The 14,299-nt window shown below is 45.1% G+C and overlaps 1 protein-coding gene across 1 annotated transcript in view; it reads left to right on the top strand.

The window, feature by feature from the left end:
• LOC129851057 (MAP kinase-activated protein kinase 3-like) overlaps positions 1-14,299 on the top strand; it is a 46,777-nt gene that overhangs the window by 15,466 nt on the left and 17,012 nt on the right. Inside the window, exons 2-7 of the mRNA XM_055917240.1 lie at positions 1,329-1,468; positions 10,078-10,142; positions 13,158-13,237; positions 13,372-13,495; positions 13,645-13,720; positions 14,092-14,216. Coding sequence (XP_055773215.1) covers positions 1,329-1,468; positions 10,078-10,142; positions 13,158-13,237; positions 13,372-13,495; positions 13,645-13,720; positions 14,092-14,216 — 610 coding nt within the window. The remainder of the gene's footprint in view (positions 1-1,328; positions 1,469-10,077; positions 10,143-13,157; positions 13,238-13,371; positions 13,496-13,644; positions 13,721-14,091; positions 14,217-14,299) is intronic.

Below are 14,299 nucleotides of genomic sequence, written 5' to 3'. Positions count from 1 at the left end.
TCTCTCATTAATGCAGGGCAAGGCCCAGAGTGACTTATACATGAACATTGCATGGCCCACAGTGACCTTCTGTGCATTCAGATAATTATTTTTGTTGAATTATCCTTTGTTCTCCAGAAAACATGCACTTTATTTAATTTAAATACATTTGTTTTTATTCAAGGCCCAATGGTTCACAGTGCACTTTTTGCATAGACAATTATGCAACTACTTTTGTTTTTCAGCAATGTTGTAATTCATTGAAATTCTTAGTCTCATTTAATGTATTTAATGTACATTTTATATAACAACATGTTTCCAAAGTCGTAGACGACTATGTTTGTTACTACGCTGTACCACAGCGCCAATAAAGGACAATGTCCAACCAGACCTTTACCACCTCGGGAATTTGTGTCACTGGACCTTCTCAAATAGTAGTTGAGTACTTCTGCTCCAAACACACACATAAAAACACACACTAATTCACAATATAAATATGCGTCTACCCTAAAACGAAGAATCATTTTGATATATAAAACCTAGTTCCTGCTTCCTATAGTAACATTGTAAATCTTCAAAAAGGGTTGATGACTGTTTTGTTTGAAGTTTTATCTGTATATTTTATAAACTGCTCTTAACAACACATGCGTAACTTGGCCACTCATAGGCCATTCAGTTTGGATGGATGATGCCATGAGGATATGATGAGAGCTTGTCTCTTAGGACCAAATCCTAACTTTTGTCCACTTTACCTGTGTTAAAAAAAATGTATTAATTGTTCATTGAGGGAGACAGGTTGCCGATTATGAGTTCTGTTATCGAATGAGACCTTTAAGTCCGTTTATAGCCAGTCATTCTAAAACCACAGCTTAGATGAAACTCCGTCTCCATCCGCAAGAGCAATGTACAGTAGCTTCCACATTTCTCACCATCCACGTTATCATATAATTGAATCTGTAAAAGGTGTGTTAGAGATTGTGTAAAAGGGTTAAAGACTTGTGGTTGTGGTAAAGGATGAGTGGTAGCCAGACTGGCTGTGTTGTGTTCTGTTCTCAGCTGCAGCTCTGTGACTGGCTGGTCTTGTATCCAGCTGGAGCCCACTCTGTCACTGTCAGCACCCAAAAATATCCTCTGATGGAAGACAGGTGCTATGTCAAGGCCTGCTGTGTGTGTGTGCATGCGTATTCGTGCGTACGTGTGTGTGTGTCTGTGCATGTGTAATGTCTATTTCAAGTCAAGGTTTCTGTTTAAGTCATTGCACACACAGGCCTCCTAACATGTATGGTAGGGAACTGAAAGAGGGAAAAAATACAATTCCTACCCCACCTCTTCCTGTTTCTCTCTCTCAGATCCTCTATGACAGTCCCAAGGCGAGGCGGGAGGTTGAGCTACACTGGCGGGTGTCAGGGGGGCCATACATCGTTCGCATTCTCAGTCTGTATGAGAACATGCATCATGGGAAGAAGTGCCTGCTCATCATCATGGAATGGTAGGATCCTGCCCTGTCAGCTCTTTTACCCAGAATCCTCTGCTCTCTGTGGGAATATAAGTTGTATTGCTCTGTCCTCAGCCACTAGCCATAAACTATTGACATAGTGCCAATCCCTCATAGCTTCTCTTTGACACCATTAGGCTTGATGGAAAGCTCACTCACTTGGCCTTGGTATGTCTATGCAGGCCAAGTATGTGGCAGGCCTGGGCCATGGCTGGGGCTCCACCTGTGCCTCACAAAAAAATGACACCCGACTCTCTTGATATACTGTAGTATTCTCTTATCCTCTGGTCAGTAAACCAGTCAAGTGCCAAGGAAATAAAGAACATATGATATGCCACGCCCCCACCATTTCTCCTTCACCCAAATCCAGATAGTTGATGTTCTGAAAGAGCTGCAAAATCTGGACCCCTACAAATCAGCCGGGCTAGACAATCTGGACCCTCTCTTTCTAAAATGATCTACCGAAATTGTTGCAACCCCTAATACTAGCCTGTTCAACCTCTCTTTCGTATCGTCTGAGATTCTCAAAGATTGGAAAGCTGCCGCGGTCATCCCCCTCTTCAAAGGGGGTGAAACTCTAGACCCAAACTGCTACAGACCTATATCTATCCTACCCTGTCTTTCTAAGGTCTTCGAAAGCCAAGTTAACAAACAGATTACCGACCATTTCGAATCCCACCGTACCTTCTCCGCTATGCAATCTGGTTTCAGAGCTGGTCATGGGTGCACCTCAGCCACGCTCAAGGTCCTAAACGACATCATAACTGCCATCGATAAGAGACATTACTGTGCAGCCGTATTCATCGACCTGGCCAAGGCTTTCGACTCTGTCAGTCACCACATTCTTATTGGCAGTCTCGACAGCCTTGGTTTCTCAAATGATTGCCTCGCCTGGTTTACCAACTACTTCTCTGATAGAGTTCAGTGTGTCAAATCGGATGGCCTGTTGTCTGTACCTCTGGCAGTCTCTATGTGGGTGCCACAGGGTTCAATCCTTGGGCCGACTCTCTTCTCTGTATACATCAATGATGTTGCTCTTGCTGCTGGTGATTCTCTGATACACCTCTACGCAGACGACACCATTCTGTATACTTCTGGCCCCTCTTTGGACACTGTGTTAACTAACCTCCAGACGAGCTTCACTGCCATACAACTCTCCTTCTGTGGCCTCCAACTACTCTTAAACGCAAGTAAAACTAAATGCATGCTATTCAACCGATCACTGCCCGCACCTGCTCGCCCGTCCAGCATCACTACTCTGGACGTCTCTGACTTAGAATACGTGGACAACTACAAATACCTAGGTGTCTGGTTAGATTGTAAACTCTCCTTCCAGACTCACATTAAGCATCTCCAATCCAAAATTAAATCTAGAATCGGCTTCCTATATCGCAACAAAGCATCCTTCGCTCATGCTGCCAAACATAACCTCGTAAAACTGACTATACTACCGATCCTCGACTTCGGTGATGTCATCTATAAAATAGCCTCCAACACTCTACTCAACAAACTGGATGCAGGCTATCACAGTGCCATCCATTTTGTCACCAAAGCCCCATACACTCCCCACCATTGCGACCTGTACGCTATCGTTGGTTGGCCCTCGCTTCATACTCGTCGCCAAACCCACTGGCTACAGGTTATCTACAAGTCTCTGCTAGGTAAAGCCCCGCCTTATCTCAGCTCACTGGTCACCATAGCAGCACCCACTCGTAGCACGCGCTCCAGCAGGTATATCTCACTGGTCACCCCCAAAACCAATTCCTCCTTTGGTTGTCTTTCCTTCCAGTTCTCTGCTGCCAATGACTGGAACGAACTGCAAAAATCTCTGAAGCTGGAGACTCATATCTCCCTCACTAGCTTTAAGCACCAGCTGTCAGAGCAGCTCACAGATCACTGCACCTGTACATAGCCCATCTGTAAACAGCCCATCTATCTACCTACCTCATCCCCATACTGTATTTATCTTTGCACCCCAGTATCTCTACTTGCACATTCATCTTCTGCACATCTACCATTCCAGTGTTTAATTGCTATATTGTAATTACTTCGCCACAATGGCCTATTTATTGCCTTAACTTCTTCTGGCTGCAGGGGCAGTATTGAGTAGCCCTGATAAAAGGTGCCCATTTCAAACGGCCTCGTACTCAATTCTTGCTCGTACAATATGCATATTATTATTACTATTGGATAGAAAACACTCTCTAGTTTCTAAAACCGTTTGAATTATATCTGTGAGTAAAACAGAACTCATTTGGCACAAACTTCCTGATCAGGAAGTGGAAAATCTGAAATCGATGCTCTGTTCTAGGTCCTGCCTATAAATGGGCATGATACGTATTAGTATACATGCACGTCATACACCTTCCCCTAGATGTCAAGAGGCAGTGAGAGAAGAAATGGAGTGTTTATCTTGGTCTGAGGTGGAATAAATCCTCTTGGAATAACGTGTCACCCATTTCCTGTTTTCTGGAAAGCGCGAGGTTGGACCTGGAATTGCCTTCTGAAAAGCTGTCGTTACAGGCGACTACTATCTCCGGCTTTGATTTTATTTGAGACATGTGACAATATCATCGTAAAGTATGTTTTTTCAATATAGTTTTATTAGACTATTGAAATTTATTCGGGACGTTAGGCGTGTTGCGTTGTGTGCCTTTGTTCAGGAAGGAGAGCTTCGCGCCACTTGGCTAGTGCGCTTGCTAATTCAAGAGGGAAAAAGGACGTTCTAAATCCAAACAACGATTGTTCTTGACAAAGGACCTCTTGTACAACATTCTGATGGAAGCTCATCAAAAGTAGGACCCATTTTATGATGCTATTTCATATATCTGTCGAACTGTGTACTTAGTTTTGCGCCCAGGTTTTGGGCACTCGCTCACCATAACGTAAGCCTTATGTCGTAATGAAGTTATTTTTAGAATTCTAACACGCCGATTGCATTAAGAACTAGTGTATCTATCATTTCCTATACAACATGTATTTTTTTAGTTATGTTAATGAATAGCTATTTGGTCAGAATATGTGTGTCAGAAAAAGTGTCAGAAAAATATCCGGACGTTGTGGGAAAAAGTAGCTACGTTAGCACAATGTATAACCACTGATTTCAGCTCTAAATATGCACATTTTCGAACAAAACATAAGTGTATGTATAACCATGATGTTATAGGACTGTCATCTGATGAAGCATATCAAGGTTAGTCAAAAATTATATATCTTTTGCTGGTTTGTTACGATCGCTAACTTTTGCTGCTGGGAAATGGCTTGTGTTTCTGGCTATTGTGGTAAGCTAATATAACGCTATATTGTGTTTTCGCTGTAAAACACTTAAGAAATCGGAAATATTGTCTGGAATCACAAGATGCCTGTCTTTCATTTGCTGTACACTATGTATTTTTCAGAAATGTTTTATGATGAGTATTTAGGTATTTGACGTTGGTGTCTGTAATTATTCTGGCTGCTTTCGGTGCAATTTCTGATTGTAGCTGCAATGTAAACTATGATTTATACCTGAAATATGCACATTTTTCGAACAAAACATAGATTTATTGAATAACATGTTATAAGACTGTCATCTGATGAAGTTGTTTGTTGGTTAGTTTGGTTGGTTCTTGGTTAGTTAGGTTGGCTTTGTGCATGCTACCTGTGCTGTGAAAAATGTCTGTCCTTTTTAGTATTTGGTGGTGAGCTAACATAAATATACGTGCTGTTTTCGGTGTAAAACATTTTAAAAATCGGACATGTTGGCTGGATTCACAAGATGTGTACCTTTCATTTGCTGTATTGGACTTGTTAATGTCTGAAAGTGAAATATTTCAAAAAAATATATTTTGAATTTTGCGCCCTGCACTTGAAGTGGCTGTTGTCATATTGTGCCCGGCTTCGGGCTTGCAGCCAGAAGAAGTTTAACTCCCTAACCTCACCTCATTTGCACTCACTGTATATAGACTTTTTGTTTTCTTTGTTCTACTGTATTATTGACTGTATGTTTTGTTTATTTCATGTGTAACTCTGTGTTGTTGTATGTATCGATTTGCAATGCTTTATCCTGGCCAGGTCGCAGTTGCAATTGAGAACTTGTTCTCAACTAGCCTACCTGGTTAAATAAAGGTGAAATAAAAATAAATTTTAAATATGTGGAATTTTAAACATGACATAAGAAACATAAACCTCATGTTTAGATACTGACAATTATTTCCCTTGAGGTGCATTTTCAGAGACATGGGAGTATAGTTGTCACACCCTGGCCTTAGTTATCTTTGTTTTCTGTATTATTTTAGTTAGGTCAGGGTGTGACATGGGGGATGTTTGTGTGTTTGTCTCGTCTTGGGTGGTTGTATTGTCTAGGGAGTTTTTGTAGAGTTCATGGGGTTGTGTTCAGTGTAGGTGTTGAGGTAAGTCTATGGTTGCCTGGAATGGTTCTCAATCAGAGACAGCTGTCTATCGTTGTCTCTGATTGGGAGCCATATTTAAGGCAGCCATAGGCATTAGGTAGGTTGTGGGTAATTGTCTATGTTTGACATTAGTAGCTTGTGTATGCACTTTCGTTTGTAGCTTCACGGTCGTTTTGTATTAGTGTCCGTGCTCTTTTCATCTTCAAATAAAGAAGATGTAGCCTCCCGGGTGGCGCAGTGGTCTTGGGCACTGCATCGCAGTGCTAACTGCGCCACCAGAGTCTCTGGGTTCGCCCCCAGGCTCTGTCGCAGCCGGCCGCGACCGGGAGGTCCGTGGGGCGACGCACAATTGGGCTAGCGTCGTCCGGGTTAGGGTGGGTTTGGCCGGTAGGGATTTCCTTGTCGCATCGCGCTCCAGCGACTCCTGTGGCGGGCTGGGTGCAGTGCGCGCTATCCAAGGGGGCCAGGTGCACGGTGTTTCCTCCGACACATTGGTGCGGCTGGCTTCCGGGTTGGAGGCGCGCTGTGTTAAAGAAGCAGTGCGGCTTGGTTGGGTTGTGCCTCGGAGGACGCATGGCTTTCGACCTTCGTCTCTCCCGAGCCCGTACGGGAGTTGTAGCGATGAGACAAGATAGTAATTACTAGCGATTGGATACCACGAAAAAAATTGGGGAGAGAAGGGGATAAAAAATAAATAAATAAATAAAGAAGATGTATTTATATCACGCTGCGCCTTGGTCCTCTCTCTCACAATACGAAGACGAATGTGACAATAGCTCAGTTAAGGGTGTGTTCTCTGTAAAGTCATTTCTCTTTGTGGTCAGCTCTTTCCTGTCTCAGAGACGGTCAGAGGAGAGCACCAGCTCAGCTCAGCTAGCGTAATGAAGGAGAATAGTCGGTAACTGAGTTGGACACAGATGTTGGATTTGGACTTGGATCTCTCTCTTACTCACTTCCTCCATACTCACTCTTTCTATCTCTCACAAACACACACACACTCAAAAGATCTTACACTGAGTGCACAAAACATTAGGAACACCTGCTCTTCCCACGACAAAGACTGACCAGGTGAATCCATGTGAAAGCTATGATCCATTATTGATGTCACTTGTTAAATCCACTTCAATCAGTGTAGATAAAGGTGAGGAGACAAGTTAAATAAGGATGCTTAATCCTTGAAACAATTGAGACATAGATTGTGTATGTGTGCCATTCAGAGGATGAATGAGCAAGAAAAAGGATTTACGTGCCTTTGGTAGTAGGTGCCAGGCGCACCGGTTTGATTGTGTCAAGAACTGCAACGCTGCTGGGTTTTTCATGCTCAACAGTTTCCCGTGTGTATCAAGAATGGTCCACCACCCAAAGGACATACAGGCAACTTGACACAACAGTGGGAAGCATTGGACTAAACATGAGCCAGCATCCCTTTGTAACGCTTTTGACACCAACAGTTAAACCAAAGGGAAAGTTTTTGGATTTACAAACTACAGGCCACTATGTACCCTGGTTTAAATGAAGATATGGATTTCTCACCCTTCCTGAAGGGTCGTGATGGGTCCATTTGCTGTCATCTAGTGGACATTTTGCTCAATTGCCCTCAGCTATGTTTGGACTGTTGTTCATGTTTTGCTGTGGTCTAGTGTACTGTGGAATATATTGCTTTCTTGTTCTGGACACTTCTCCCAGTCATGGTTAGTTGTTGGAACTGCCTCTCTGGGTGTTCTGATGCTTCTAGCTTGGAGTTGTATGCTCATGATAACATAGCTACAGTATTTCACCTTTTCATGTGTATATTATTGCTTACTAGGTGTGTCCAATTTGGTAACCACTGCCTCTTCTAATTAGGGCTAATTGGAAAAGCCTTTCAAAAGAGGACATTGTATTCACCTTTTTCTGTACTCCCTGACGAAGGCCATGCAGCCGAAACGCGTCGGTTTTTAAACAACTTTGTTTCTATTGAACATGCCATACTAATAAAGGCATTTTAATTAATTATATGAAGAATGCCTTGGTCCTCCTTTCTTTTTGATGACCAATTTACACCTTTTACCAAAGAGCACCTTCTATCTACCAAAATATACTATAGTGTACCTTAGTAGCGCTTCCCTTCCTCCTCTTGCTTTTGACACCTTGTTGAGTCCATGCCCCAACAAATTGAGGCTGTTCTGATGGCAAAAGGGAGTGCAACTCAATATTAGTAAGGTGTTCCTAGTGTTTTGTACACTCAGTGTATAAACAATGCTTTCCATATAACAGAGAGTGATTCGCAGTGTTTTTCTAAAGACAGAGCTCTTGGAGGGTAGAGGAGTAACAGTGTGTATGGACTTTTGAATGTCAGTGTGTGTTTATGTGTATAATGACAAAATGGGAAGACAGAGGGGGAGATGAAGTGCATAGCATACTGTTCTGTTCCCAGTCTAACGTTGTCCCACTGTAACGAACGGCGTCGGGAGAAGGAGAAGAGGACCAAGGTGCAGCGTGGTAAGTGTTGAGGCTCCGGACTAGAGGGCGTCGCTGGAGGCTCCGGACTAGAGGGCGACGCTGGAGGCTCCGGACTAGAGAGCGTTGCTGGAGGCTCTGGACTAACGTCCTTCGTTGGAGGCCTCGTACCACAACTCCTCACTGGAGGCTTCGTGCCATGGATCCTCACTGGAGGCTTTGTGCCATGGATCATCACTGGAGGCTTCGTGCCATGGATCATCACTGGAGGCTTCGTGCCATGGATTATCACTGGAGGCTTCGTGCCATGGACCATCACAGGAGGCTTCGTGCCATGGATCATCACAGGAGGCTTCGTGCCATGGATCATCACTGGAGGCTTCTTGCCATGGATCATCACTGGAGGCTTCGTGCCATGGATCATTACTGGAGGCTTCATGCCATGGATCATCACTGGAGGCTTCTTGCCATGGATCATCACTGGAGGCTTCGTGCCATGGATCATTACTGGAGGCTTCTTGCCATGGATCATCACTGGAATGGAGAGACACACAGGAGGCCTGGCTCTGAGAGAAGGCACAGGACTCACCAGGATGGGGAGACATGCAGGAGGGTTAGGACTTAGCACAGGCACAGAACTCACCAGGCTGGGGAGACATGCAGGAGGCCTCTTCCTTGGCCGAGGCACTGGATACACTGGGCCGTGGAGGCACACTGGTGGTCTCGAGCGCAGAGCTAGCACAACTCGTCCTGGCTAGTTCCCCCTGTAGCCCGGCAAGTGCGGGGAGTTGGAACAGGCCGCACTGGGCTGTGCTGGCGAACCGGGGACACCGTGCGTAGGGCTGGTGCAGTATACCCCGGGCCGAGGAGACGCACTGGAGACCAGATGCGCTGAGCCGGCATCATCCCTCATGGCTCGATGCCCACTCTAGCCCGGCCGATTCCAGGAGCTGTGAAGTAGCGCACCGGGCTATGCGTGCGCACTGGGGACACCGTGCACTTCACCGCATAACACGGTGCCTGCCCAGTCACTCTCTCGCCACGGTAAGCACGGGGAGTTGGCTCAGGTCTCCTAGTCCGCCAATCTCCCCATGTGCCCCCCCCCCCCCCCCCCCCCCCACAAAAAAAAAAAAAAATCTGGGGCTGCGTCTCGTACCCGTTACCTTGAGCCAATTCCTTGTAGTGTCGCCGCTCCGCTCTAGCTGCCTCCAGCTCCTCTTTCGGACGGCGATACTGTGCCCGGGGTCCCTTGCCGTCCAATATTTTCTCCCATGTCCAGGAGTCCATCCTTCCACGCTGCTTGATCCTTTGGTGGTGGGTAGTTCTGTAGCGAACGTCGTCGGGAGAAGGAGAAGAATAACTACCCACAAACACAGGTGGGAACCGGCTACCTAAGTATGGTTCTCAATCAGAGACAACGATAGACAGCTGCCTCTGATTGGGAACCATACCAGGCCAAACACATAGAAATACAAAACAAGGACAACATAGAACACCAGCCATAGAATGCCCACCCAAACTCACGCCCTGACCAACCAAAAAAGAGACATAAAAAGGATCTCTAAGGTCAGGGTGTGACACCCACTAACATCATGCTCATCAAGACTGCTTCTAAATGGTTCCCCTTTTCAAGGGCCTGTTATTGACGTAGCAGAGATTATCTTGTAGAAACATTTATTATGTGGGAGAGTGATAAGCAGTGTTGTTTTTAGAATGATAACTCCATGACAGCATCTCAATATTAACTCAATGTTTGTGTTTCTCTGGTTCCAGTATGCAAGGGGGAGAACTGTTCAGCCGGATCCAGGCCAGAGGGGACCAGGCTTTCACTGAGAGAGGTGAGGGGGCTCAGAAGGGAGGGAGCCAGGGAAGAAGGACTGGGCTACATGTTTCTGGGAATGGATGTACTACAGTGCCTTCCAAAAGTATTCATGCCCCTTGGCGTTTTTTCACATTTTGTTGCATTACAACCTGTAATTTAAATAGATTTTTATTTGGATTTCATGTAATGGACATACACAAAATAGTCCAAATTGGTGAAGTGAAATTTAAAAAATTACTTGTTTCAAAAAATTTAAAACAGAAAAGTGGTGCGTGCATATGTATTCACCCCCTTTGCTATGAAGCCCCCAAATAAGATCTGGTGCAACCAATTACCTTCAGAAGTCACATAATTAGTTAGATTACACACAGGTGGACTTTATTTAAGTGTCACATGATCTCAGTATATATACAGTGGGGAGAACAAGTATTTGATACACTGCCGATTTTGCAGGTTTTCCTACTTACAAAGCATGTAGAGGTGTGTAATTTTTATCATAGGTACAGGTCGTACAGGTACAGGTCAGGGTTGGGTTATAAAACATATCAGAAACTTTGAACATCCCACAGAGCACCATTAAATCCATTAATAAATGGAAAGAATATGGCACCACAACAAACCTGCCAAGAGAGGGCCGCCCACCAAAACTCACGGACCAGGCAAGGAGGGCATTAATCAGAGGCAACGAAGAGACCAAAGATAACCCTGAAGGAGCTGCAAAGCTCCACAGCGGAGATTGGAGTATCTGTCCATTGGACTACTTTAAGCTGTATACTCCACAGAGCTGGGATTTACGGAAGAGTGGCCAGAAAAAAAGCCATTGCTTAAAGAAAAAAATAAGCAAACACGTTGTGGGAGACTCCCCAAACATATGGAAGAAAGTACTCTGGTCAGATAAGACTAAAATGGAGCCTTTTGGCCATCAAGGAAATGCTATGTATGGCGCAAACCCAACACTTCTGATCACCCCGAGAACAACATCCCCACAGTGAAGCATGGTGGGGCAACATCATGCTGTGGGGATGTTTTTCATCGACAGGGACTGAGAAATTGGTCAGAATGGAAGGAATGATGGATGGCGCAAAATACAGGGAAATTGTGGAGGGAAAACTGTTTCAGTCTTCCACAGATTTGAGACTGGGATGGAGGTTCACCTTCCAGCAGGACAATGGCCCTAAGCATAGTGCTAAAGCAACAGTTGAGTGGTTTAAGGGGAAACATTTAAATGTCTTGGTATAGCCTTGTCAAAGCCCAGACCTCAACCAATTGAGTATCTGTGGTATGACTTAAAGATTGCTGTACACCAGCGGAACCCATCCAACTTGAAGGAGCTGGAGAAGTTTTGCCTTGAAGAATGGGCAAAAACCCCAGTGGCTAGATGTGCCAAGCTTATAGAGACATAACCCAAGACACTTGCAGCTGTAATTGCTGCAAAAGGTGGCTCTACAAAGTATTGACTTTGTGGGGTGAATAGTTATGCCCTGAAAAATGACCTCCAGCAGGCCACAAATGTGCATGTGTCTGCTCAAACGGTCAGAAACAGACTCCATGAGGGTGGTATGAGGGCCCGACGTCCACAGGTGGGGGTTGTGCTTACAGCCCAACACCGTGCACCGTGCATTTGCCAGAGAACACCAAGATTGGCAAATTCGCCACTGGCGCCCTGTGCTCTTCACAGATGAAAGCAGGTTCACACTGAGCACATGTGACAGACGTGACAGAATCTGGAGACGCCGTGGAGAATGTTCTGCTGCCTGCAACATCCTCCAGCATGACCGGTTTGGCGGTGGGTCAGTCATGGTGTGGGGTGGCATTTCTTTGTGGGGCCGCACAGCCCTCCATGTGCTCGCCAGAGGTAGCCTGACTGCCATTAGGTACCGAGATGAGATCCTCAGACCCCTTGTGAGACCATATGCTGACACATGCACATTTGTGGCCTGCTGGAGGTCATTTTGCAGGGCTCTGGCAGTGCTCCTCCTGCTCAAAGGCGGAGGTAGCGGTCCTGCTGCTGGGTTGTTGCCCTCCTACGGCCTCCTCCACGTCTCCTGATGTACTGGCCTGTCTCCTGGTAGCGCCTCCATGCTCTGGACACTACGCTGACAGACACAGCAAACCTTCTTGCCACAGCTCGCATTGATGTACCATCCTGGATGAGCTGCACTACCTGAGCCACTTGTGTGGGTTGTAGACTCCGTCTCATGCTACCACTAGAGTGAAAGCACCGCCAGCATTCAAAAGTGACCAAAACATCAGCCAGGAAGCATAGGAACTGAGAAGTGGTCTGTGGTCTCCACCTGCAGAACCACTCCTTTATTGGGGGTGTCTTGCTAATTGCCTACAATTTCCACCTTTTGTCTATTCCATTTGCACAACAGCATGTGAAATGTATTGTCAATCAGTGTTGCTTCCTAAGTGGACAGTTTGATTTCACAGAAGTGTGATTGACTTGGAGTTACATTGTGTTGTTTAAGTGTTCTCTTTATTTTTTTGAGCAGTGTATATTAATACACACACAGTTGAAGTCGGAAGTTTACATACACCTTAGCCAAATAAATTTAAACTAAGTTTTTCACAATTCCTGACATTTAATCTGAGTAAAAATTCCTTGTCTTCGGTCAGTTAGGATCACCACTTTATTTTATATAAAAAGCTCTCTAAGGTCAGGGCGTGACAGAAGTAAGATTAATTTCGGCCGACATTCTGCTAAATTTGTCATCGATTACACACTTGATCTCAATAAAATGTTCTGTTCACAAAACTAGAATTGTTCCTGACTACTAAACAAAAAGTTAATTGAACAATAAACGTTGGTGTCTCAACACTCTTAGCGAACTCTGTCATTGTTCCCCAAAATCACCTCAGCCCAATCTGCGTGTACCCGGCCAATATACTTGGCGCCTGTGCCACACCGTACGTGGATGCAGACAGTTCTGTACGTGGGCACAGGCAGTTCCAAAATACGGACATGTGCATGGCACGCATAATAAACTGTGTTGTCCTGAGACTGTGTCTCTCTGCTCTCCTCTTCTAGAGGGCTCAGAGATCATGCGGGATATTGGTACGGCCATCGAGTTCCTCCACAACATGAACATCGCACACAGAGACATCAAGGTGAGCAATGTCACTCACACAGATCAAGATAAGAGCAGCAGATAGTGACAAACAGAGTTGGCATGCATTTATTAATACTATGTGTAAACAGTGACATGTTTAATGATGGATACATTTCACTTCCTCTCCCTTAGCCTGAGAACCTGCTGTATACCCATCAGGAGCGCAATGGTACTCTCAAACTGACAGACTTTGGCTTCGCTAAGGAGACCACACACAACCTCCTGCAGACCCCCTGCTACACCCCTTACTACGTGGGTAAGTTACTATACTACTGTAGGAATAGAAATATGTGTGACAATCAGATTTATTACACTATATTATGCATACTTTGGACTTAAGTGGTTTCCATCATGTAATTGTATTTTCCGTCTGTCTCTATTTGTGTGTGTTTCCATGTTGATAAGCCCCTGAGGTTTTGGGCCCGGAGAAATATGACAAGTCGTGTGACATGTGGTCTCTGGGTGTCATCATGTACATCCTGTGAGTACTGTGTGCGTGTGTGTGTTTGGTTGGTTCTTCATCCTTGTTCACAAGAATAGTAAAACAAGGAAAATTCTCCCTCGTGGGGACAGTTCCCACGTCCCCATGAGGACAAAGGCTATTTTAAGCTTAGGGGTTAGATTTAGGGTTAGGGTTACAATTAGGGTAAGGGGTTAGGATTTAGGTTTAGGGTTTGTGTTAAGGTAAGGGTAGGGTAGGGTAGGGTTAGGTCCCCATGATGATAGAACATCATAACTTGTGTGTGTGTTAGTTTTCGTGTGTGCAAATACAGTACATATATAGAATATAATCATATGAAAGTCAGTGCAACTTAATAACTATCAACCTCTACGCAATTGTCTCCTCTGCAGGCTGTGTGGGTTCCCTCCGTTCTATTCTAACACAGGCCAAGCCATCTCTCCAGGGATGAAGCGGAGAATCAGGCTGGGCCAGTACGAGTTCCCAAAACCTGAGTGGGCTGAAGTGTCAGAGGAAGGTGAGACTGCGTCGGGTTACCCTGGCTTTTGTTTAGTTAGTATAGCGTTGCATTCCTCCAATGATGTCAGTCCCAGGGACCTT

The sequence above is a fragment of the Salvelinus fontinalis genome, chromosome 3 (genome assembly GCF_029448725.1).
Source record: "Salvelinus fontinalis isolate EN_2023a chromosome 3, ASM2944872v1, whole genome shotgun sequence".
In the NCBI taxonomy this organism is placed as follows: Eukaryota; Metazoa; Chordata; class Actinopteri; order Salmoniformes; family Salmonidae; genus Salvelinus; species Salvelinus fontinalis.
The sequence above is the reverse complement of the archived record's forward strand: the minus strand, read 5'-3'. Positions and strand labels throughout refer to the sequence as shown.